Here is a 26,612-nt window from a genome sequence, read left to right on the forward strand (position 1 = left end):
TCAGAGCGCCTCCTGAAGGCTGAGAGCGGGACTCGGGAGGCGCTCCGATGGGGGGCGGTGGCCAGAGGAAAACTGGTGCTGTCGGAAAACTGGTGCCAGCAGCCACGCAATCGACCACCAGCGTCTTCCGCCACCACCGGCATCTTCCACGGGCCCCATGGGTCCTCCCGCAGCGCCAGCCATTTAGGCCTGCAGGAGGAGCAGGGAACGGGGAACGGGGACTCGCGAGTCCCTGCCCCCCCCGCTCCTACTGCCAGCCAATCGGCCACCCTGAGACCCGTCCCCTGCGCTTCCAGCCGGCCCAATCGTGGGTGTAGCGGAGTGATGCAATTTGCATATTACCTTTTTATTATGTAGGATAGCAGATGCTTAGTAAATGTAGCTGCCGTTAAAATTTATTATTTCTGCTATTAATAAAACAAAATCTGCAAACAGTATCTGCTTTGTTAGTAGGCACTCAGAGAAATTGTGCTGAACAATGTCAAGTGAATAAACGCTTTATCTCACCAGCTACCAAAAAACTGTTTTAGCTTTTGGACAAGCCTTGCTCTCACTTGTGAATTTGTATCCTACTTTATTTTTCTCAAGCATGTATTTTGGCAAAAGCTAAAATGTCTTTAATGATGACGACCATATTGAAAGTTAAATTAGTATAATGACTAAGACCAGAATTCATGCATTTATAATTTATGAGAGACAGAGGGAAAGGTGGAAGAGCAGTGAATTTGGTATCAGTAAAAGCTGAGTTATATTAAATATGAGTGAGATCTGCCAGTTGCTGGTTTCATGGCCTTGAGCAAGTCACTTCATTTCTCAGCCTCAATTCCTTAGTCTGTAACATAAGGGTAGTCATGCCTGCTCCTCAGATTTGTAGTAAGGATTAAATTGTGTATTATACAGAAAGCCTCTCCCATTCCTGCAAGGCACTATTAGTTACAACTCTTCTTTTCTTTCCTCCTGCTGTAATGCTTATAAAAACTGGTGGAAACTTAGAGAGCAAATTATTCGTCAAAAGACAACTTAGAACCTTAAAACATTCTTTGGAAGCTATGAGGATACTATCCTGCTATGAATATGCAGTATTCTAAAATAATAGAGACCTTGTACCATGGAGCAGTGTTCAGGTAGCACTTAGCCAAAGTAGGAAATACTTTATCTTTCCCATCTGGCAGATCAGAAGCATTGGTATGATAATTTGCCATGCGTTTTTCATTTTACATGTTTTGATACTATATGAATATATCCCCTGGCCAAATGACATATGGCATAAATGAGAGCATTAATGTGAATAAAAATGGGTTTACAAAAATATATGCAGAATTCAGAATTCCATGGGAAGAGGAGAGGAACTCCCTTCATACCAGTATTGACTACACTATCTGAGGTTCTTACCCCAAAGTGTCTGCAATTCTATATCCTGTAATACTCCATTGGTCAGGCAGAACCATGATGCAAAGCGAAGACCGTACTGTTCTCAAGTATGACTTTAGTTAACTACAGCTGCTGAAAACTTCCACATATGATTAGGTTGTCGCACAATATATGTGTCATCCGAATCACAGGAAACTATCTATTCTCCCATTCTCTGCACTGAGCAAACCCACCAAGGAGATTGTATTAGTTCTGGACCACAGTTTAACAGCAGCATTGCCATGGATGAGCAGGGGTGAGCAGGTGGGCAAAAGGCTCTTGAAGACATCTCATATGAGAAAGGGTCAGAATGATTAGGAAGAATTTTCTTGAAAAAGATGGGAGGGGTAATATCAAGATGCTTCTAGTCATCTATGCTGAAAAGGAGGCATGTGAAGCACAGAGAAATAGAAAATCTGTTGTATGGTCCTTCTCCTTAAAGAAATAGGGAAATGTTAGGTATCTACATGTATACATAGAATAGCTATGACCAAAATTGAATTATTAATACAATATAAAAGTGTAAGTCAAGGGCTTTTGGAATTCAGAGGAAGGAAAGGTTACATATCACCAGAAGAAATCAGAAAATATTTCACTGAAGAGATAATGTTTGAACACCAAAGGATGGGAAGAATTTGGATATTTGGTGGTTTCTAAGAAAATATTCCAGTTGGAAGAGCAAATGTAGAGTTATGAAAGCAATGTATGTTCGAGATATCGTTAAGTGCCCTGGGCAGTGTAGCTCAGTCCTGTTCATCAAAATGTGGTGGGTTCAGTTCCCATCAGGGCATATACCTAGGTTGCAGGTTCAATCCCCAGTCAGGGAGTGTAGGGGAAGCAGCCAATCAATCTCTCTCTCTCTCTCATCCTTCTAAAAAGGATGAACCATCCTCTCTCTGGAATCAATTTTTAAAAAGATATATCATATATAATAAAAGCCTAATATGCTGTGTCCGGTCATCCAGTTGTCTGCTCAACCAATCAAAACGTAATATGCTAATGATATGCTAAGGCTGCTCAGCTGCTCGCTATGACGTGCACTGACCACCAGGGGGCAGACGCTCCGACCGGTAGGTTAGCTTGCTGCTGGGGTCCAGTCGATCAGGACTGAGCGAGACAGGCCAGACACACCCTGGAGCCCTCCTGCAGTCCCTCTCCGGCTGGCCAACCCTCTGCGTCCCTCCCCGGCCCCAATCGTGCACCGGTGGGGTCCCTCAGCCTGGACTGCACCCTCTCACAATCCTGGACCCCTCAGGGGATGTTGGAGAGCCGGTTTTGGCCTGATCCCACAGGCCAGGCCAAGGGACCCCACTGGTGCACGAATTCTGCAACAGGCCTCTATCCTATATAATAAAAGGCTAATATGCAAATCAATCAAACGGTGAAACGACTGGTTGCTCCGATGCGCACTGACCACCAGGGGCAGACACTCAACACAGGAGCTGCCCCCTGGTGGTCAGTGTGTTCCCACAGGGGGAATGCTGCTCAGCCAGAAGCTGGGCTCATGGCTGGCGAGCACAGCGGTGGTGGCAGGAGCCTTTTCCGCCTCCATGGCAGCGCTAAGGATTCCGACTGACAGTTTAGGCCCGCACCCCCAGAGTTCACGAATTTTGTGCACCAGGCCTCTAGTAATTAAATAAGAAGTGATATTAGTGCAGACCTTAATTTAAAAGTTCAAACCCAGTAAACTTTAAACTTTTCAAAAACAGACTTGTAAGGGCTACCTTTGTTTTGTTATCTATAATCACATGCTACAACATACCCTTATATAAAAGCCAGTCTAAAATTTTTTAAGTAATGAAATAATTAATTTTCCTATATTTCAACCCCCTAAACAAAAACAGAAAAAAAAAAAATCAACAACAACGCATATGACATTATCTAGGATCTGTTCAATAATTTCTACTAATAAAATGTTGCTTATGCCATGATAGGATAATAAAAGTGAAATTTTGTCTAAGTTCAGGATGGTATATTCAAATATTGTTATAATATTTTAAAAACTATTATTTAGAAACAGTGGTATATTTGTTCTTTATTTTTCCTGAAAATAGAAATAGGATCAGGGAGTGGTATAAACAGATTAAACTCAACTTGACAATTCCCCATAACCTAAAATTATCTATTCATAGAAGAGATGACACTACTAAAACGGGTTGCTTTTTCTTCATTGAGAAGTACTCACAGAGACCCTTATCCAGTATCAGGGTTGCTAGAGAATGAATTTCTGGCCCTGGCCAGTGTTGCTCAGTTGGTTGGGCATTGTCCCATGCACCAAAGGGTTGCCAGTTCGATTTCCAGTTTGGGCACATGGCCCCGGGTTTCCAGCTTGATCCACAGTAGGGGGTGGTCCAGGAGGCAGCTGATGATGTCATCTATGTTTCTCTCTCTCCCTTCCTCGCCCCCCCCAAAAAAAAACACACCAAAAAAACAGTTTTTTTTTTTAAAAAAAGAGTGAATTTCTGAATCTGGTTACAAGTGAAAGGCTGAAGATCTACAGTATATGTAAGGGAATATCCACTGATATCCAGAAAGCAGAGTGAGAAGGCAGCTTCATTTTTCTAAATTATGGATGGTTCATTCTTTTCAGAAATCAAGGGTGGAGTCAGATACAGGCATATTATTTTATGCAGAATTCAATCCAAACTTTATTAACTCAAGAATGCAAACTAATTTAAACTATTTTGTCCAAGTATTGTGAGTTCTACTGGGAAAAGTGTGCCTTGTAAAAAATAGAAATAAGTTATATTATTAAATTATGTCAAACTGGCTTAGCTATGCCACTTTTATTAGTGTCATCAGTTATTAAGTAGGACCAGAATGTTCTTGGATTCAATTCCTGAAATATATTTGATTAACTATTTTATATAAATATTTGCCAAATTACAATGACATATCATATTTAATATTCATATATTATGCAGTTACCCATTACACCAAGTGAAGTTTAGATCAAAAAGTACCGTAAACATTCATGATTAATTAAACTAATTGCCTTGGTGTTTTGGAACTTAAGTCAAATAGTTGAATTTTTTTGATCAACCAAAGCAGGTGGAGAAGCAGAAATATGTGCTTGTGAATCTAATATCACTCTTTTTGTTATTTTCAGCTGCAGTATTGAAGTATGAGAACAACGTCATGAATATCAGGCAATTCAACTGTTCTCCTCATCCATACTGGCTTCCAAATTTCATGGATGTTTTCACTTGGTCTCTGCCATTTGTTGGGGAAAAAGGTGGGTTGTGGATCCTAAAATGCTTAATGGAATGGTGTAGTGGGGAGAGGAGATGGGGCTATTTTACTATGAAACACTTTAGTCTAACCCAGCAATTTTCAACCAGTTTGCTGCAAGAATTTTTAAAAAATGCAATACTGGACTATTTAGTCAGGGTCACTGACCTCTTTTTCCTTACATTGTCAAGTAAAAAAGATGACAACAGCCCAAAACAACAATAACTATCCAATGTGAATGAATCAAAATTAATACCTTTTTTGTCACATTGGTAATAAATATATGTTTTGGTGAGCTTCAGAATTGTAGCAATTATTTTATGTGTGCCATGAGATGATAAAAGGTTGAAAATCACTGACTTAACCAACAAATTGCACCACGAGAGGTATGATTTGAAAGTGTCAATGAGTATCCTATTAAACAAATACAATGAATGAAGAAGCAACAAAAGAAATAAGGGATAGTAGGAGAATTAATAATCTCAGAATAATAGAACTCAGAAATAACAGAAATACCATTTTAACTGGCTTCAAGTCAAAATGACTGCCTTTTAAAAATCTTGTTATAATTTAAAGGTACTATTTTATTTTACAAGCTAGAAATCAAATATAAAGGTTACCATAGCAATGCTTTACTCACATTTCTGATATAAAAAGGAATCATTGTATCTTGGCCAGTGTGGCTCAATGATTGAGCATTGATCCATGAACCAGGAGGTCATGATTTGATTCCTGGTCAGGGTACACACATGGGTTGTGGACTTGATCCTTAGTAGAGACATGCAGGAAGCAGCCGATCAATGATTCTCTCTCATCGTTGATGTTTCTATCACTCTCTCCCTCTCTCTTCCTCTCTCTGAAATTAATAAAAACATATTTAAACGAATAATCATTGTATAATAGTGATTAATGACTATAATATTTTGAAGGGCTACATATACAACAACAAAAATAGTTTATTAAAAATATAGTGGCCATTAGTGTGTTACAAGGTGAGACAAATTTACATTTAAAAAGTTGTCTATTAACCTGCCCCAGTTTTCCAAAATTGGCCTTTTTCCCTTTCTTCTTTCCTTCCTTTTCCCTTTGTTTTTATGTTTTGACCTAAATCTCAGCAAAAATTTTGAGTCAAGGTTGCAGCCCCAGAACTTGAGCTTTAGGTTCAGGAGGCCTAGTGGTGATATACTGGCTCATTCTTTTTTTTTTTTTTTTTTTAATTTATTGATTTTTTACAGAGAGGAAGGGAGAGGGATAGAGAGTTAGAAACATCTATGAGAGAGAAACATAGATTTGCTGCCTCCTGCATACCCCCTACTGGGGATGTGCCCGCAACCAAGGTAACATGCCCTTGACCAGAATTGAACCTGGGACCCTACAGTCCTCAGGCCGATGTTCTATCCACTGCTGGCTCATTCTTTATGCATCATCCTTTTACATTCATGATAGAATGCAACCTAATTTTTAAAAATATTCAGTGTACATAGCATGCACATCAATGTAAAAGTGATGCAATGCTAAATTTCTGTGTATAATACTTTTATGTAATCTATTTACTCAACTAAATTTCTCATTAAACTTACCTAACCTTTATTTTTAAAGTATTTTTTATAATAAAACTAGAGGCCCTGTGGGATTGAGCGAAACTGGCTCTCCAACATCCCCTGAGGGGTCCCAAATTGCAAGAGGGGGCAGGCCAGGCTGAGGGACCCCACTGGCGCATGATCAGAGCCAGGGAGAGATGCAGGAGGTTGGTCAGCCCGGGAAGGACCGCCAGAGGCTCCAGGTCGTTTCCAGCCCATCAGCTCAGTCATGATCAGCCAGACCCGAGCAGCAAGCTAACCTACCGGTCGGAGCATCTGCCCCCTGGTGATCAGTGCACGTCATAGCGACTGGTTGACCAGTCGACTGCCCCCTGGTGGTCAGTGTGCGTCATAGTGAGCGGTTGAGCAGCCTTAGCATATCATTAGCATATTGTGCTTTGATTGGTTGAACGGCTGACCGGACGACCGAGCACTTAGAATATTAGGTTTTTATTATATAGGATGTAACAATATCTACATTTAAATAATCAGTTTATTAAGGAATCAACAAATTTTATTAAACACAAAACACATGCCTATCACTGTGCTGGTCCTCTGGAGAATTAAAAAAATGAAAAAGAGATCCAGCATTCATTTAGTCCCTGCTGAACAGAAGTTCATAACCTGGTCTAGATCTAGATCTCAATATACACATAAATAAAAATTCAAAAGTAACCTACTTCATAAATTGGTAGTATTTTCACATCCACATATTTGATTTCTCTATTGTCTACTGACCTGTAGCCAGTAAACCTTACTATTAGATTTTGTAGGCATAAACTAATAATTTTATAAAGATAGAGTCTACGTAGAATCATAAAGCCCCTTATCTTTTATGACCTGGTTTTTATAGAAACTACTGTGTAGGAGATTCTATATACAAACTAGGTAAGAAATGTTATTGCTAAGCTTGCTCATTAAAAATGCCAGAGTAATAGTTAAGGTTATAATAGAAAAAATCTGGACTTCTTTCTTTTCTTTTTTTTCTTTTTAGTGACTGAGATGCTGGTAAATGTCCTCAACATCTGCTCAGATGATGAACTAGGGTCGGAAGAGGATGGATTTGATGGTAAGAGGCTTGAGCCTTTGTGCTACTCTATTTGCCAGAAAAATCACGTGGCTTCTTTTAGCTAACTCTATGAATGAATCTCTAAGATTTGGATTTTTTTTAAAACATAATGTACTATTGAAAATGAAAGATTATAATTTTTATTTGCTTTGAAAAACGTAAGAAATGAAAAACCTGAGAGAATTGCCCCATTACCCTGAAAACATTGTTGTAGTAGTGAACTATTTTAAAAACCATCTTTCGGTACCTCATATTACTAAGTAACTTCTTTTCGACTCCTTGATTTAAAAAAATCCTACATTATAATAGAGAAACATGCAAATTGACCGCACCTCCGCTATGCCCATGATTGGGCCTGCCAGAGGCTGGGGGCGGGACTCCGGGTGGCCTAACTGGCCATTGAGAAAACCAAGATGGCTGCGCCAAATCCTCTTAGTTCCGGGGGTCCTGGTGAGTGATGGCAACCCTAGAGGGGCGTGGTATGCACAGCCAGCAGCCTCCCAGGGGTCCCGGGACCCATCGCGACCCGGGGGGCGTGGCCGGGCACGGCCAGAAGCCTCCCGGGGGTCCCAGGTTCAATGGCGACCCGGGGGGGCGTGGCCGGGCACGGCCAGAAGCCTCCCGGGGGTCCCGGGACCAATCGCGACCCGGGGGGGCGTGGCCGGGCACGGCCAGCAGCCTCCCGGGGGTCCCGGGACCAATCGCGACCCGGGGGGGCGTGGCCGGGCACGGCCAGCAGCCTCCGCGGGGTCCCGGGTTCAATGGCGACCGGGGGGCGTGGCCGGGCACGGCCAGCAGCCTCCCTGGGGTCCCGGGTTCAATGGCGACCGGGGGGCGTGGCCGGGCAGGCCAGCAGCCTCCCTGGGGTCCCGGGACCCATCGCGACCCGGGGGGGGCGTGGCCGGGCACGGCCAGCAGCCTCCCTGGGGTCCCGGGACCCATCGCGACCCGGGGGGGCGTGGCCGGGCACGGCCAGCAGCCTCCCGGGGGTCCCGGGACCCATCGCGACCCGGGGGGGCGTGGCCGGGCACGGCCAGCAGCCTCCGCGGGGTCCCGGGACCCATCGCGACCCGGGGGGGCGTGGCCGGGCACGGCCAGCAGCCTCCGCGGGGTCCCGGGACCCATCGCGACCCGGGGGGGCGTGGCCGGGCACGGCCAGCAGCCTCCGCGGGGTCCCGGGACCCAGCGCGACCCGGGGGGGCGTGGCCGGGCACGGCCAGCAGCCTCCGCGGGGTCCCGGGACCCATCGCGACCCGTGGGGGCGTGGCCGGGCACGGCCAGCAGCCTCCGCGGGGTCCCGGGACCCTTCGCGACCCGGGGGGGCGTGGCCGGGCACGGCCAGCAGCCTCCGCGGGTCCCGGGACCCATCGCGACCCGGGGGGGCGTGGCCGGGCACGGCCAGCAGCCTCCGCGGGGTCCCGGGACCCATCGCGACCCGGGGGGGCGTGGCCGGGCACGGCCAGCAGCCTCCCGGGGGTCCCGGGACCCATCGCGACCCGGGGGGGCGTGGCCGGGCACGGCCAGCAGCCTCCCGGGCGTCCCGGGGGGGGCGTGGCCGGGCACGGCCAGCAGCCTCCCGGGGGTCCCGGGACCCATCGCGACCCGGGGGGGCGTGGCCGGGCACGGCCAGCAGCCTCCCGGGGGTCCCGGGGGGGGGCGGGGCCGGGCACGGCCAGCAGCCTCCCTGGGGTCCCGGGACCCATCGCGACCCGGGGGGGCGTGACCGGGCACGGCCAGCAGCCTCCCTGGGGTCCGGGACCCATCGCGACCCGGGGGGGCGTGGCCGGGCACGGCCAGCAGCCTCCCGGGGGTCCCGGGACCCATCGCGACCCGGGGGGGCGTGGCCGGGCACGGCCAGCAGCCTCCGCGGGGTCCCGGGACCCATCGCGACCCGGGGGGGCGTGGCCGGGCACGGCCAGCAGCCTCCGCGGGGTCCCGGGACCCATCGCGACCCGGGGGGGCGTGGCCGGGCACGGCCAGCAGCCTCCGCGGGGTCCCGGGACCCATCGCGACCCGGGGGGGCGTGGCCGGGCACGGCCAGCAGCCTCCGCGGGGTCCCGGGACCCATCGCGACCCGGGGGGGCGTGGCCGGGCACGGCCAGCAGCCTCCGCGGGGTCCCGGGACCCATCGCGACCCGGGGGGGCGTGGCCGGGCACGGCCAGCAGCCTCCGCGGGGTCCCGGGACCCATCGCGACCCGGGGGGGCGTGGCCGGGCACGGCCAGCAGCCTCCCTGGGGTCCCGGGTTCAATGGCGACCGGGGGGCGTGGCCGGGCAGGCCAGCAGCCTCCCTGGGGTCCCGGGACCCATCGCGACCCGGGGGGGCGTGGCCAGGCACGGCCAGCAGCCTCCCTGGGGTCCCGGGACCCATCGCAACCGGGGGGGGGGGGGCGTGGCCGGGCACGGCCAGCAGCCTCCCTGGGGTCCCAGGTTCAATGGCGACCCGGGGGGGCGTGGCCGGCCTCCAAACCGCCTGTGACCCTAACCCAGGCCTGCCAGCCCCCCAGAGGAGATCCCCACCAGGATCGGGGGTGTGACCAGCCTCTAAACCTCCAGCAGCCCTAGCCCAGGCCTGCCAGCACCCCAGAGGAGACCCCTGCCAGGATTGAGGTCATGGCCAGCCTTCAAACTGTGGCGGCCCCTAGCCCAAGGAGGCCTCCTGGCCGAGGACGCCTGAGTCTGTTCTTGACCTAGGGCCGGACTCTCCCCACAAGGGACTCAGAAGCCGCCAGAGTCTAACTGCCAGTCTCTGGGAGTGCATCCACTGTCCACCAAAAAGTAGGGCCATCAAAGCATTCAGTCTCAGTGCAGACACAGGTCTGTGGCTGACGGGGTGGAGGCCAGACCAAAACAAAACAGCAGAAACACCCTGCCCACCTGGGCGGGTACTGCTGTAGTCCACGTGGCCTGGGCAGTGTAGAAAGCGCTACCTTCTCCCAGGTCCTGTGCTGGCACCGCCGCCTCGCTCACCCTCAAGCCCCCCTGAGTCCTGACAGCAAAGTGTGTGGGGCATTCTGCAGGAGTTGTGCCGTTCTGGGTGCTTTTGCCCAAAGACACACTTTGGGATGAATTCAGAGCCACATCTCATTTCCCATGACACTGGAAGAACCATGTAAAAGGATTTTGACAAAAGCTTTCCACATCTCTGTTTATTCTTTTGAATCCATAAAACGACCTTAAAAAAAGCATCCGGGCCACCTAAGAAAGAATGCACTTTCTGGCCAGAGCACGCAGGATTCTTTTGCCCAACAGGTTAAAGGGAGCAGAGCTGGCACAGTGGGAATGGCCCTGGTGCCCTATGAGGAGACCGGGGGAATGGGGTTGCCGAAATTCCATAAGCCTCTTGCCACCTTCTCCTTTGCAAACCACACCATCCAGATCCACCAGGACTGGAGGCAACTGGGAATCACAGCCGTGATTTGGGACATGGTGAGCAAATCTTGAGGGGCCTCTGTAAACATCTGCAATTGATTATAAGACTGGTCTTTATTTAAAAAGAAATAAAAGAACAGCTTTGTTGAGAAATATCCATATACTGTACATGTCACCTAAAGTGTACAATGAACTGGTTTTTTTAAAGTAAATTCAGAGTGGTACAACCATCATCATGCTCAATTTTTAAATATCTTCATGACCCATCCCCTCCAAAAAAAACTTCTACCCATTGGAATCACTTTCCTGATCATCTTCCCCAAAATAGATTGCACTTTAAAGGTGGGTAAAGGAAAGTTGAGGGAAGTTAAAACACTGCACAAAGGATATTGTAAGATGACAAAGCCCAAAGTGAAGCTCATGTGTTTTCTTTAAAAAATATATATTTTTTAAATGTCAGAAAGGGAGAGGGAGAGAGAGATAGACACATCAATGATAAGAATCACTGATCAGCCGAAACCGGTTTGGCTCAGTGGATAGAGCGTCGGTCTGCGGACTGGAAGGTCCCAGGTTCGATTCCGGTTAAGGGCATGTACATTGGTTGCTGGCACATATCCTGGTGGGGGGTGTGCAGGAAGCAGCTGGTCGATGTTTCTCTCTCATCGATGTTTCTAGCTCTCTATCCCTCTCCCTTCCTCTCTGTGAAAAATCAATAAAATATATTAAAAAAAAAAAAGAATCACTGATCAGCTGCCGCCCACAGGCCCCCTACTGGGGATTGAGCCCAAAACCCAGGCATGTGTGCCCCTGATCAGAATCAAACCTGGACTCTTCAGTCCACAGGCCGATGCTCTCTCCATTAAGCCAAACTGACCAGGGCCATGTGTTTTCTTCAAGTTCTGCATGGTTTTAATGGTCCCCAAATCTATACTAATAAAAGGGTAATATGCTAATTAGAGTGGTTGTGTTCTGGACATCTTTCCAGACAAAGCCGCAGTGGCTACAAAGGCCAAGGCTCAGGCAGCCATAACCAGCTGCAGTGGCAGCAGCATTGGGGTTATGGGGGTGGTGCCTCCAGAGGGAGGCCAGACTGGGGGCCAAGGCACAGGCAGTTTGGGGTGATCAGGCTGATAGGGGAGGACAAGGTAGGGGCAATCAGGCTGGCAGGAGATCAAGGTAGGGGTGAGCAGGCAGGCAGGCAGTGGGGTTAGGGACAATCACGCAGGCAGGCAGGTGAGTGGTTAGGATCCAGCGGTTCCGGATTGTGAGAGGGATGTCCGACTGCTGGAAGTTGGACATCCCCTGAGGGGTCCCAGATTGAAGAGGGTGCAGATTGGGCTGAGGGGCACACCCCCCACCCCCACCCCCACCCCCAGTGCACGAATTTCGTGCACCGGGCCTCTAGTAAATAAATAAAAGTAATCCTTCATTGTCTAGCAGATGTTACCATTTACTAGGTAACTTTTAAAAGTACCCTTTAAGTCAGTGGTTCTCAACCTTTCTAATGCCGCGACCCTTTAATACAGTTCCTCATGTTGTGGTGACCCCCAACCATAAAATTATTTTCATTGCTACTTCATAACTGTAATTTTGCTGCTGTTATGAATCATAATGTAAATATCTGTGTTTTCTGATGGTCTTAGGCGACCCTGCTAGCGGTTGAGAACCGCTGCTGTAGAGCCTAAGACCATCGGAAAACACAGATATTTACATTATGATTCATAACAGCAGCAAAATTACAGTTATGAAGTAGCAACGAAAATAATTTTATGGTTGGGGGTCACCACAACATGAGGAACTGTATTAAAGGGTCACAGCATTAGAAAGGTTGAGAACCACTGTTTTAAGTGAAGTTGCTCCTATCAATTGTTCAAATTTTGATGTCTATCATCAAAGAAGATATTTATATGTTAATATATTGTTATTTAGTCAGTCCCAATATTTTTATTTCTGTAATAAGTAATGAATAAGCTAAAAGGTTTTAAAATTATTGTTATTCTTTAAGATGCTATTTGTAATCAGCCACCCTCAAAAATTATGCTTTCTCTGTAAAAGACAAAGATTGATGAGGGTAAAGATGGAGAGAAAAATTACTCTGGTCCTTGCAAAGAGCACCCCAAAATGAATGAAAAATGGCAAAATATTGTAGTTAGAAGAGGAAAGTGCAAGAGCACACATTACTTCCAAAAACATTTAATAAGAACCCACTCTGCATGGGGCATTCAGGGTCACAGATTCCCATGAACTGATGAAGTTGCATTCTGCTTAGAGTGAAAGATAAGTAAACAGATAATATCAATAAAGTAAGGCAAATTATAAAATAAGGGGCGAAGGTGGCAGGGGAAATAGATAATGTGGCAAGTTTAAATTTATAAAATCTTTACCTTTAAATGCTGTACTTAGGTAAAATGAAGAGAGAAAGTGGCCCTTTCAGAAAATTATACCTGAACATCATGAGTTAATGTTCACCTGGCTTTAATACAGGTCCCATCTATATATGCAAAATACCTAATGCTGCAGGCAAAAGTAAAATAAAAGTGTTTGCTCACTCGTATAAAAAGAGTCTATATACTTAGGTAAATGAAAGTGTACAATTATCTCTACCATCTCAAGGTTTTTCTCCTTCTGTAACTTCTCTTGTCTTCACTACTTGTCTCCATAGACTGTTCTCTAGTCACGTATCACATGGCAAGGGATGTACAATATAAGGAAGGAGAGAAAAAATATATAGGGTGTCCCAAAAAATGTACACAAACTTTAACAGCTGATAACTCACCTAATTTTGAAAATGAACTGTATGTTAATAAACACTGACTTTATAATCATTTGAAATGTGTATACATTTTTGGGGATACCCTGTACATATACAGACTTTTACTAGGTTAAAATTACCTAAAGAATAGTTGTAAATATAGTTGTATATTTTGAAATATTCCAGAGATCAGTGGCTATTTTGTGCTTTATCCAGATTCTAGATGTTTGATATGTTACAGCCACAGTTTGCTGCTGTTAACTTTTCCAGGGATACTGATATCGTTTAATAGGTAATATTTCCATGATGGCCTAAACTTTTTCCTAAAGGAAGGATACTAATCTGGTGAAATCTCAAAAGTCAATAAACATTTTTCAATGGATGTTTTCACTGTGTCCCTTTTATTCCTCAAAAGAAAGATTAATTAGCATTAATACAGTGAGTAATATTCCTTTGTTAACAAATCTCTATTGTGGTAAAGTTTGTTGGCCAATAATTATAATATAGGCAATATAATTAAAATGTAACATATCGTATAGAATAACTACCTTCATCGGTTTGTAATTATACATTAATCCATTAGCTGAGTAAACATATATTGAGGACCTATTATTGCCAGGTATTGTAGCCAAAATGCCGGCCAATGTCGTTAGTACAGATAGATGTTCCTACACAGTTAAGTATTACCAAGACTTGGTATTTACCTCATTTAAAGTGAATTATAACCCACCCTCTCAGTCACTTACATGAAAGGATATATTTTGTGACTTGCTCTGCTTTAAAATAATTCGTTCCATTCAATGTGCTCTGCCCATCAGCACTTGCTTTGTAAATAGCCTGTTAATTTCAGTTTTTGGAGTGAATGCTCTTTTCTAGGTATTCTGAAGAATTTTTTTTCTTTCTAAGCAGACCACTGGACATGATATCTTAGCTCAAATCTCATAAATATTCCCTCTTAGAAAAAAAATTAAAGTGTTAACTAAAAGGATGTCTAATTAGGATATTATACATTTCAAAGTAAACCGCCAGCAATGTTCTCTAGTACTTAATTTAACATGATACAAAAACTATGGATTTCCTCAAAGGTGCTCAGAGAACAACTTGACTCTCTTTGGAACTACAGTTTCTTGAAGTTTCTTTTTCTTCCTTTTTTTGGTAATATTATTTTCAACCTTAGGATAAAGTTTGCCCTTCCTTAATGCAGCCTGCAGTCTCTCTCTCTGGGGCTGGCCCTGTGCTGTCTACAGGGCCCCTGGGCTTATTGGCTACAGAGGTGAAAACAGGAATCGGAAGACATCAGTAGGCTTAATTAAAGCTCTTCCTTCAATTGCTTTATATTCTAAAAGTGGGTGGAAGGGGGATCTCTTCATGAGTCATTTCTCTAGCCCTTCTCAATATTTTTTGCTCCATATCCAATGCCAACTGAAAAGTCAAAAGTAGTGAGGTGCCTTTGCAATCCATGACTATCTTTTTATTCTTAATGTGTATAAAACATAGAAAATAGAGGTTCTTTTCATTTCCTTGAGGAATTATTACTGGACAGCCCCCTAAGTCACAGAGGTATCTGTCCCTTCCCTAGGCTATTGTCAATCTCATAAGAAAGATTTCAAATGAGTGACAGATAGCTGTGTTGAAGCTAAGCAAGGGAATTCATAATACACTTGGCATAAAGCATAAGCTGGCAACTCAGCTAATCTGAGTGCATACCTCGTGGGGGTTCAAGGGGTTTTATACCCTTCTTCCTGTAGGTTTCAAAGCTTCCCTGCCGGATATCTTATGTAGCAGACTAAGTTTCAATGTCCCCTTCTACATTGTTGTGGCTTATCTGGGAATGTTTGTACATTCACCAGGTCATCTGGTTTGGCAAGTCCTAAGAAGGCATACTTCTTTGTTTAGTGGGTGAGATAAAACTCACCCTTTTTTCCCCCTTCCCCAAGATGGCTATCTTTTGGCTGGCACAAATGGCATTAATTGGGTCTTTGTTCTCTATTTTCTCAAGCCAGGGTGATTTAAGTTATGTATTCTCTGGTTAGGGAGGAGAGGTATAAACAATTTGCTTTCAAGTGTCCTTATTTGGGGAAAATAAGATCTTATGATTCACAGGTAGGCTACAAGCTTCCCAAACTGTTTGGCCTTGTTTAATTTTCTTATCTCAGTTTCCCCATTCCACTTGCTTAGGAATTTTCCTAGGTTCTTTACTATAATGCCACAGAATGAAAGATATGGGATTAATTTCACTCTTTTCCTTCAGGTTCTGTCAGCTTTCTTTTACCACTTAATGATGATGACAGTGGCTAACGTGTTAGCCATCATTCTAAGTCATTTATGTATATTACCTCTATTCTTTTGACCTTTTTGACCAAAAAAACTTTACAAGTAACTATCATTCATATCTATGATATAGATATAGATATAGATATAGATATAGATATAGATATATGATACTAGTGGCCCAGTGCATGAAATTCATGCACTTGAAGGGGGGGGAGGTCCCTCAGCCCAGCCTGCACCCTCTCTCAGTCCAGGAGCCCTCAGGGGCTGTCCAACTGGCAGCTTAGGCCCACTCCTTAGTGCTGCCACAGAAGTGGGAGAGGCTCCTGCCACCACCACTGTGCTTGCCAGCCATGAGCCCAGCTTCTGGCTGAGCAACACTCCCCATGTGGGAGCTCACTGACCACCAGGGGGCAGCTCCTGCATTGAGTGTCTGCCCCCTGGTGGTCAGTGCACGTCATAGCAACTGGTAGTTCCGCTGTTTGTTCAATTTGCATATTAGCCTTTTGTTATATATGATAGATACGAGATGATTAATATTATCTTTAATCCTAAAAGCAACCTCTTGATATGGATACTGTGATTATCCCTGTTTTACATATGAAGTGATTAGGCCCTGGTAAGGTGCAGTGAAAGCCGAAGGTCACACTGAAGTAAGAGAGCCTGGACCCAAACCAGTGTCTGCCTGGCTCTCAGGCTCTCGAACTCACCACCTGATGACAGTTCTTGAAATTTTTCCCTTTGAAACAGCGTGATTCTTTTTTTCTTCAACAAAACAATACATAACTAAACATAATATACTTTAGTTTGTTCTGTTAAATATACTGTAAAATAAATAAATATATATTTTTTGCACCATTATTTGGCCATGAAAGTCAATTAAACTGCAAGTAAAACAATTTCATTCTATTTCTTAAACCATGGTTTACTCCAAGAAGTTGTGTTTCATGATGTTAAACATTTTGGTGTATCTGAGCAGACAAAAAGACCTCTGGCTCCCCTAGCCTTCTGCTGCATAGAAATCACATCTGCATCTCTCTTGCTCAGCTTCTGCCTTACCAAATAAAGGAGATTGATAGCCTATCTGGAAAAAGGTTGCTGTTTCCAATTGGTCTGTGGTTCTTTGATGTTGAAAATAAAGTACAAAACTTGTATTATCTTGTGAAGGTTTGAAGCAGTTTAATGCCAATGCCTGTCTTCTGAGGATCTAATTTATATGTAGTGGAGTCTTTGTTTCCTGTTTCCGCTTCTGATTTTGGATGATAATATCATAATCTGGTTTTAATTTGGGGTTGGTATTCACCAGAACATTTAGAGAAGGAAGATATCCAAGCACATGTATCTCATTTGGTAGTCTATTCTCATTAATGAAGAGGATTCATTTCAGGACCAAGGATTAGTAGGTGATCCCAAAGTCGAGGGGAAGAGAGGTTGAAGGTGAGGAGGAAACTGACAGAAATCAAGCAATCTGCATCGCAGAGATATAACAAGGAAGTGGGGAGCACCCCTAAGCATTAGAAACCTAATGACAGTTTTAGGAGGTAGAAATATTTATTTGGAACTTTTCTTTTAGGTCCTGAAGTTTTAGACTCTTAGATAAGTTTTTATATGTATATACAAATTATGTTTGAGACTATGATGTATGATAAGTCTGGCTAAAGACTTCTGGAGGTGAAACTAAAATCCTTTAGAATAAGAAAGAAAAAAATAATAAAACAAATACATATCCAGCCAAATATAGTTTCAGCAGTGCTGGACAGACTAATATGAAATTAGAATTTATGTCTCCACTTTCATCTAAAGAGCAAACCACATGGTGGAACTCTTATCCTGTAGCCACATTTTTGCCTTATCCTAATGTTAACCACAGGCAAGTCACTGAATATAGGATCAGAGCAGTTTTTTGCATGCCTTTAAGAAACCATCAGAATTGTATACAATAAAATTATCTCCCATCATCTGCTTTGAATTATTAGATACTTGTTCATATCTAATATCACGGTTCCAGAGTGTTTCCCCACTCCGTTCTGTCTAGCTTTAAAAAGTTACATACACAGAACTTTGTTTAAAAGTGCACGTTGGGAATTAGTGGGACTACCATGGCATCTTATTGGTCCTTGAGGAATACCTCCATAAAGAGGGTTTGCTTATGTCACTTTCTATCAAAACTGTATTTATTTTCCATGTTGAAAATTTGAGATGAATTTAATCTTTTGTTTGTTTGTTTACAGATAAGGAGGGGTGGGATAAGGCAAAAGGGGAGCAGTCTATAAAGAGTATTTACTACTGTTTTTCACATTTTGTTTTTCAATTACAGTTTGCATTCAACATTATTATGCATTAGTTTCAGGTGTGCAGCGTAGGAATTTCATCTTCCATCTCGTCCGCTTTGTGCATCTGGCAGCACCTGTACTTAGTGCCATTAGCTTAGAGCTTTTCTTGGGGCCATAATTACTGTCACTTCTGAGTGACTTATTTTAGCATTCTGTATTTCAGGTTCCCAATCTGAAAACAAAAATGTTGTGTATCCTATAATAATTGACATTTGGGGATAAAATAGCAACTTTTAATATAAAAAATAGAAGCATATAGTCATACAAAAAGAGAGCGAGAGCTGTGAGGAGCTTGGTAGCAACCTGATTCTTGTTCTGTCAACACGGAAGTGTAAGCCACAGTTGGTAAGCGGAGGAGTAACATAATAAAAGCAGTATTTAAGAAAAAAACAAGTGCTTTTTCTAAGCTTAGAAAAATGCTTGGAAAATGAACCAAGGATAAGTGGGATATAATTTGGGAACTTAATAAAGTGTCTGAAAATTGAGGTGATTAGACCTGAGCAATAAAGCCCAGCCAACGTGGCTCAGTGGTTGAACATTGACCTATGAACCAGGAGGTCACAGTTCTATTCTTGGCCAGGGCACATGCCCCGGTTGCAGATTCAATCCCCAGTGTGGGGCAAGCAGGAGGAAGCCAATCAATGATTCTCTCTCATGTTTCTCTCTCTCTCCCTCTCCCTTCTTCTCTAAAGTCAATTAATATATATGAGTGAGTGTGTGTGTGTGTGTGTGTGTGTGTGTGTGTGTGTGTATATATATATATATATATATATATATATATATATATAAAATAAAATAAAAGGAGCTATTCCAAAGAGCTGTCCAAGGCCTGAACAACTACAGCATAAGTGGGGCACAGGAAACAAAAGTTGAATTGGATGGTTCGGCCTAGGTGCCCTTGAGGATGAGAACATTTATGGAAAAATTCATCAGTCTCAGGAGAAAGAAAGATGAATTCAACCACAGACATGAGTTTGAGTGAAAGTGACACATATAATTCGGGAGAGGTCCAGGCAGGACTTGGACATGGAGTCCTGGAAATTGGGAACAAAATCCAGGCTTATGACAGAGGCTTGGAATTAAAAGCTGCAATTGAATCCATTAAGAATTAAATAGGCCTCCAAAGTTGCTGATGTGGAAGGAAATGTCAGAAAATCGAGGGCTGATCCCAAGGTTAACCCTTCTGCTGAAACTAGAGAAGGAAGATCCACGAGTGAAGGAGAAAGTGACCAGGGGGAGAGCACAGGAACTAGGGCTGGTGTGGCAAGTTCAGGCAGCAGCTGTTTAAAGCTGTATGCCCCAAATGCAGAAACATGCTGTGAGAGAAATCTGGCCAGTAAATAAAATACTAGGATATAACTTTGGCTGTCAGCAGATTATTAAAAAGAGGCCAATAGCAATATTTATTCTGTTGTTATAGTAGCTAAAAAAGAAAATTGAAATTATTGAAAAAAAGGCCAAAAAATAACATGACATTTAGAGTATTTCAATTTTAATATTGTGGTAAATTTCTATTTTATTTTGTATATTATATTTTTACTTCTATGTAAAAATACTTATTCATGGATTATCTTTTTCTGTGTATTCAGTGGCAAACCAACTCCATTGACCTGAGAATCTAGTGCAACAAGAAATAGATTTTAAATATGCCAATCTTACAGAGGATTTGGGGGGTGAGGGAGGGGCATTAATCGGGATGAAATATTTGATAACTGAAGGAGGAGACATAAAGGACATCATTTTTGTCCTTTTCAGCTACTGACAAGGAAAAGAAAAACACTCTGTGTGTTTCACTGCTATAGGAAGTATGGCCATGGGATACATCCATCTAATTTTCCCAGGAAATTATATGCAAAGATGGGTAGCACTTTACCAGTTTTAAGTTCTCTGATATTTTTATAATAACTGAATTTTCATTGTAGAATTGAAGAAAGGAAAAGGAGGACATTTATAAAAAGAAAAGATTATTCAATATGTTGTCAAAGGCTTTGTAATTTCTTCGCAGACTTTTTTGTTGTTGTTGTTAACTTCCAGTTTATTGCTGATTTTTTCAATTAACATTGCAGTGTGTGATTTAGAAGCTAAATTGTCTTCGTCACTGGAAATGTATCATTTGTACTCTGTGTTCTTTATAGTTCAGCTAACTGCTTTTTGGCATTATGGTTTTGCCATAAAAAAGGAAAAAAGTGCTTATCCAGTATATCATTAAAACTGAAACATGTCTAAAAAATGCATGGTCATTTACCAGATAGCAGGTTATACATTCCTGTCATATTTATGGCTGTCAATGTTTTGAGGCCTTGACAAACAAAAAGGTGCCTGTTGATAGCCATCGTATTGTAATCAGTATCATCAAAGCTGGCTTATCAACTTGATTATAATAATTAAAATCCTTTTAAGTCACTAGTTACAATAATACAGTGACATAGATATTAAAAGTACTACTTTCTCTTCATATTGTACTACCATGATTTTGCACAAATATGTTTCTTAATCACCTGACATAATTTTCACACTGCATGGAAGTGCAGACTTCGCAGAACACACCGAGAGTTAAAAACCAGCCTGTTCTAGCTAATTAGTTAGATAATGAGATAACGTTCACATTGGCTAGAATATTATGCTCACAGTAAAATAATACTCTAGAAAATACTTCAGATTTATACTGTATTTCCTGAGACACGTGTATTATGCACATATACAATATTTTTACACAGCTTTAGAAATCTTTATCTCTCACAATTGAGCCTTCCTTCAACTAATGGTGATGTTGGCCAACTCATACTAAACATTAGCTATTGCATATCTAAGCATATACTTCAATTACATGTACTTATGAAATTCATTTGAGAAGGAAATCTGTTACATAATAAGAAGGGAAATAAGCATATACTCTGTAAACCTTACTGAATTCTTTACTTGAAGGGCATTTAATGAAGGTAAAGGTTTTGTGCATACGTATGTCTCTATATCTTAGAAAAACATTACTTCTCACCAACTAGGTGGGGATTATTATGAAAGAGGCTGTCGTAGCTAATGTCAGCTTACTGCAAACTGATGCCATAAGAAAATTAAGATGTTTTTCTTGTGTTTTGGCAGAGCTTTCATGATTCTCTCTATACTGAGGCACTTTATAGGTCCAATTTCTCAACCTGGAGATTGCACTTATATGAGAATCATTTATAATTGGACAACTTTAGACAGACTTATTGTGATGAGGTCAAAGTCATCTAGAGGAATTGTTTGGTCTCTGTGGCAGGTTTAAAGGCTATATGAAAAAGTTTCATAAATGCTCAGGAAAATCTAAATTTTAAAAATAATTTTATGACGTGGTCTGTGTTCACTCTTTTAAAAATGTTTTATTCTTTTGTCGTTACTTTTAGTTCATGAGAAGCTATGAAACTTTTCTTCCAGTTTTTCTCAGAACTCTGTAGAAATCTTGATTCTGTTTGGTCAGCCCATCTTTTTTTCTCCAAGCAAAACCAGCACCATGCTGGCTGCTAGCGTCCGCCCCTAGTGAATCGGTGGTCATCAGGGATCCAGCCTGTGACCTGGTTGGAACAAAAACAAATGAGGCCCCATCTTAAGCAGCTTGATAGTAATTAAAATCATACAATATTTTAATTTACAGTAAGAAATGTAACTGAAGAACTGGAATATTCTTTTCTGCACAGTGTTTTCTTGTTCTTAATAATAATAGCAAACATTTTTGAGTACTTCTGTACCAAAGGTTTGTGCTACGTGATTTAGCAGGTAGCACAGTACCTGGCATGTGCCTTTGTTGACTGTTGAGAATGAATGAACACATTACTTATTTCATTCTTCCGACAGTCTGCCTGCCACTGTAATGAATCCTGGCTCTGAGCACCATTTTCAGAGGATGACCTAGGCTTAGGCAAACAACTTACTCTTTCTGTTCCTTAGAATCATCCTAAGTGGTGTTCAAGTTTCATGACCTGAGGACCATTCTGCCTCTTTACGTTGCCTATGCATTCCTGTGCTCTGATCATTGGCCAAAAGCTATTGCTCATTTCCCTATTTTTCCTCTTTGGACAAAACTTCACTGCTTTTCCTATGGATTGACAAAACACACAGCCTAGCTCTTGAATAGCATTGGAAGACCTTTGAGTGACTTTGTTTCAGATAACCTCAATATATGCCAGTGCCTCAGCCATCTTCTGCTGCCAGATGCAGGAGTTGCATTAATTCTTTAAGTCAGCTTTACTATGCTGTTCAGTGATACTCAATTAACATTCTATCTAGGGTATAATACATGGGACAATCAAACAATATTCTACTATATTTGTCCATTTTCCCCTTTACTTTTTAATTTTTCAGAGATAACATTTAAATATTCTAGTATTTAATCAATGTATAAATATGGGTCCAGAATTAAGTTCTAGTCTGAATGCATGTTTCTGGCACTTGGCATGTATGCATAAGTAGGCCCATCTATATCCAGAATAATTCTTAATAGATTACACATTCAGGTATCATGGTTGTTTCTCATTTAGACAAAAGAATCTACTGGATGCAATTGACATTTGTTAAGTCATTCCATTTTGCTTTTCTTGTCAGTTTATACAGCTGATGTGTTTCTATTATGAAAAGAGGTCCATTAAAGTAGAATTTCACATGTTAGTCATCTCTTCTTTGGTAAATAAAATAAACTGAAATGTTCTTTGTAAGATGTAGGCTGCCTATGTAATAGCTTTTTGAAAAAATCAACCAGAAGCCTCCTATCTACTTTAAAGTCTTTAATTTCCACCCAAGTTAGAATTATGCTTATAGCCAGTTTCTGCAACTCTGCTGAGAGGTCATTGAATAGGTGCAATGTTGTCTCGAAGCACAGAAGTCAGTGGAATCCATTAGAGCTTGTACACAAATGTAACTTTTAACTAAGAGGAAAGACAGTCAAATAATGACAGTTATTTAACATTTGGGAGTAGTCTGTACATTTTTGAGACTTCCTATCCAAAGAATTGTTTTATGACAGGAGAAATGGGATAAAACATAGTCTAGGCCCATGGTTGGCAAACTGCAGCTCGCGAGCCACATGCGGCTCTTTGGCCCCTTGAGTGTGGCTCTGCCACAAAATACCACGGCCTGGGCAAGTCTGTTTTAAAGAAGTGGGGTTAGAAGTTGTCATCATCAAATCCCAAACACAGGAGAGACATATATATATTAGGTCAGGGAAAGAAAAGACAAAAAAAGATAAGGTTTAGGGATTATATAGCACACAGTTTAGTTCTGTGGTTTTATAGAGCCCAATTTGGAATATGCATTCTTCAAAAATATTTTTTGAAGGATCTTCTGTTGCTTTCAAAATGGGATATAAGACAGAATAGTCTTATGCCAAATATCACACCATTGCAGGTTTTATTGAATGCTGAGATTTTAGTTGAGCTAAAAAGCATATGGAAGAAATTTAGAATATTATGCGGTTTGCAGTGGTTTGGAGTGAGTAGCCATTATATTCCAATTTTATCACTTATGGATGTGTAATATGGTAGAGTTAGAATCCAAATTAGAAAGGTATTACAAACATTTTTAGGTTGTAATCTTCAAAAAGATTGATTTTTACAGGGATTTAAAATTTTTGTGATGCTGATGGTGTTTTCCTCTGCCTAATAGAGTAGCCTGCAGAGGCATGCATAGGGCTATTCTGTGAGGGGCAGCACCTAACCAATCTCTTCGGACCAGCTTGGCTTTTAACCAGCACTGACCCTAAGGGGACGAGCAATGCAGGTTTCCCAGGTTATGGCTAGTCCAGGAGATCTTCCAACAACGATAAACCTAAAACTGAGTAATCTGATTCTTGATAGAGCAGCAATCTCCATGCCAGAATATTTGTACTACTGGAGTGACCCAAGCACATTTCAAGAGGAATTTTAAGGGAATTCATTTGTCCATGTGCCCTCTTTCCTGAAAATGGTCATGGGGACTCACCTGAGTTGGAGGTTACAGGCCTTCTTGCAGCTTCTCCTTTCCCACCTCCTCTTTCTCAATTTCCTTCTCCTATTTTAATAGAAGGCACAGGTCTCCCTGGACATAGTCACTATGAGCAAGGCTTTGAGATGCTTCATCAGAAAGATGTTAGAGAAACTCTGAGTCTAGGAAGTCCCTTATTCAAGGCAGTGTAATCTCACTATTATTAAGGGATACATTCTAATAAAATTTTATTTCCTGCTTTTTAAACATTTATGGACACATCACATATTTATGCTATCTAATCAATTATGTACTCCTAATAACTGTGATACTGATCACAAAGGAATTTTTGAACACTTAGGGTCTTATTGCCTCGGGAATGTTTTAAAAATACATTTAATTCAAATTTCTAAACATGTTTTTACACCCATGTACAATATGGTGATAAAAATATTTTAAAGTAGAAATATATGTCATTCACTAGCATAAAAATTACAGAAATGGAACTGGAAATACAGTTTTAGAAAAAAACTGTCATTTTAAAATGACAGTGTTTACAATATCATATTCTTCATAACTATTTAAACTTGGAGGTGGCAATTGTGTTTTTTGGAGAAGATTCTGTTGTGAGTGCATGAGGAGAAAATGTAGAGGCTCGTTTTAAAGGTATCCCAGCAGGGTGAACACAGTTGCTCAGTGCCGGTGCTGTCCCTGAATCCAGGACTCAGTCTCTTGCTGGTCTAGGAAAATGCAGTGCAGCCCTGTCACACTCATAGCCAAGGGCAAAACTGGGTGGAGAGTACCTTTTGGATAGCATGGCTTTGTTGGGATATAGAGCCTTAATATTGGTTATTGTTAAACTGGGTCACGGAAAGAAAAGACAAAATAGATACAGCTTAGGGGTTATATAGCACAAGGTTTGGTCCTGTAGTTTTTTATAGGGGCCAATTGGGAACATGCATTCTCCCAAATAAGACAGTCTGTATACTCATAATTTCATGAGCACCCAAGGTTTTTAGAGGCATATGAAGTCCTTTGCATTATATCTTGTATTTCAAAGGTGCTGATTTGGGTTGAACCAAACCAATTTTTGTCTTCAGTATAACACAACAAAAGTTATTTCTTATCGCAATGCCTTATACTTCGTTCCACCAATAGCCCTTATTAAAATTCAGTAATTGCTCTATTTCACACAAAAATAAAATATTGAGGCACATCTAAACTCTGCTTAATAATAATAACCCATAATAAAATTTTACTTTCAAGTAGAATAGGTTTTCTACAGAGGTAAACTTTGTTAGCTTTAAACAAAGGTGGAAAAGTGGTGAGTTTTTTGTAATATTTTCTTAGAATTTGAAATAAAAGTCAAAAGAAATTTGAAGCCTACCAACAAAATACAGTTTTTAAAATATGTCTTTCCTTTGAAAAAGTGCAAAATGTTAGTATGTATGCACATTTCTTTATATAATGTTTTATTTTAAAAATATGTTTTATTTTAAAACATATGGTATGGATACACTTGTGTTAGCTGAGAGTCCTTTAAAGAAAGAAGCCTAACTAAGGCATGTGAGGCCAATATAATAAAGAAAGGGAAAACTTCTGCTTTTTCCATTAAAGAGAAAACAGCTCAATAATAATAACAATTTTTTTAAAAAAACAGCTTTTTCACATTCTAGTAATATATCTGAGTATGAAATTTGTATATAGCTCGTTATCTGCAATTTTTTTCGTTGTATAGGTATTGAACCCAATTAGAATCTGTTGCGTTGGGATTTGTAAAACAAAATCTGACCAATTCCATTTTCTCCTGGGGCTGGTTACAGAAGGTCTGGGGTGAAGGTCACTGTCCAGGAGAACTTTCCTTCATTGCCTCCTTCAGCAAGATCATGCATCCCCCATATAATACAAAAAAATTTTTTTTAAAAATGGGAAGGATGGAGAGTCCTTTTTCCTCAAAATCAAGTTCTTCCAATTATAGTTCTATTTTTTGAAGTTTTATTACAAAATGTTTTAAACAGACAGAAATATTGAAAGAGTTGTGTAGCCAATACCCATCACTTACTTTCTACAATGAACATCTATCTAGATAATAGAGGAATATGCAAATTAGCCAGGACGCCACAACATCATGAACGAACAGCAGGGACCTGAGGCTGCATGGCGCCTGGCCAGGGCGAAGGACCTCAGGCCGCGCCCCCCGCCCCTTGGGGCTTGACGGGAACCTCAGGCCACACCCCTTGCCCAGCGGGGCTTGACGGGGGACCTCAGACCATGCCCCCTGCCCCGACATTGGGCTGGGAGACCTTAGGCCGTGCCCTCCGCCCCAGTGCTGGGCCTGGGGACCTCAGGCTGCTCCCCTGTCTGGTGGGGCTTGACGGGGGACCTCAGGCCATGCCTCCCGCCCAGCAGGGCTTGACCAGGGACCTGAGACTGCGCCCCCACCCGGCACTGGGCTGGGGGACCTGAGGCTGTGCCCCCTGCCTGGAGGGACTTGACGGGGGTGGGGCCGGCCAGGTCTGGGTCTCACCTAATGGGGGTGGGGCCAACTAGGTCTGGGTCTTCTGTGTTTCTGAAGCGTGTGCGGGTGGTGGGTGGGGACTTGACTCTAGGTCTTGCGGCACGCCCCAGACTCGGATAGGAAGGAGATTTTCATACACATTTTAC

General features: G+C 42.5%; 1 protein-coding gene across 1 annotated transcript in view; it reads left to right on the forward strand.

Annotated features, from left to right (window-relative positions):
* Positions 1-26,612, forward strand: part of PPP3CA (protein phosphatase 3 catalytic subunit alpha) — a 332,219-nt gene that overhangs the window by 284,326 nt on the left and 21,281 nt on the right. Inside the window, exons 9-10 of the mRNA XM_008156649.3 lie at positions 4,520-4,645; positions 7,216-7,290. Coding sequence (XP_008154871.1) covers positions 4,520-4,645; positions 7,216-7,290 — 201 coding nt within the window. The remainder of the gene's footprint in view (positions 1-4,519; positions 4,646-7,215; positions 7,291-26,612) is intronic.

This window comes from Eptesicus fuscus, chromosome 2 (genome assembly GCF_027574615.1).
Source record: "Eptesicus fuscus isolate TK198812 chromosome 2, DD_ASM_mEF_20220401, whole genome shotgun sequence".
NCBI classification, from domain to species: domain Eukaryota; kingdom Metazoa; phylum Chordata; class Mammalia; order Chiroptera; family Vespertilionidae; genus Eptesicus; species Eptesicus fuscus.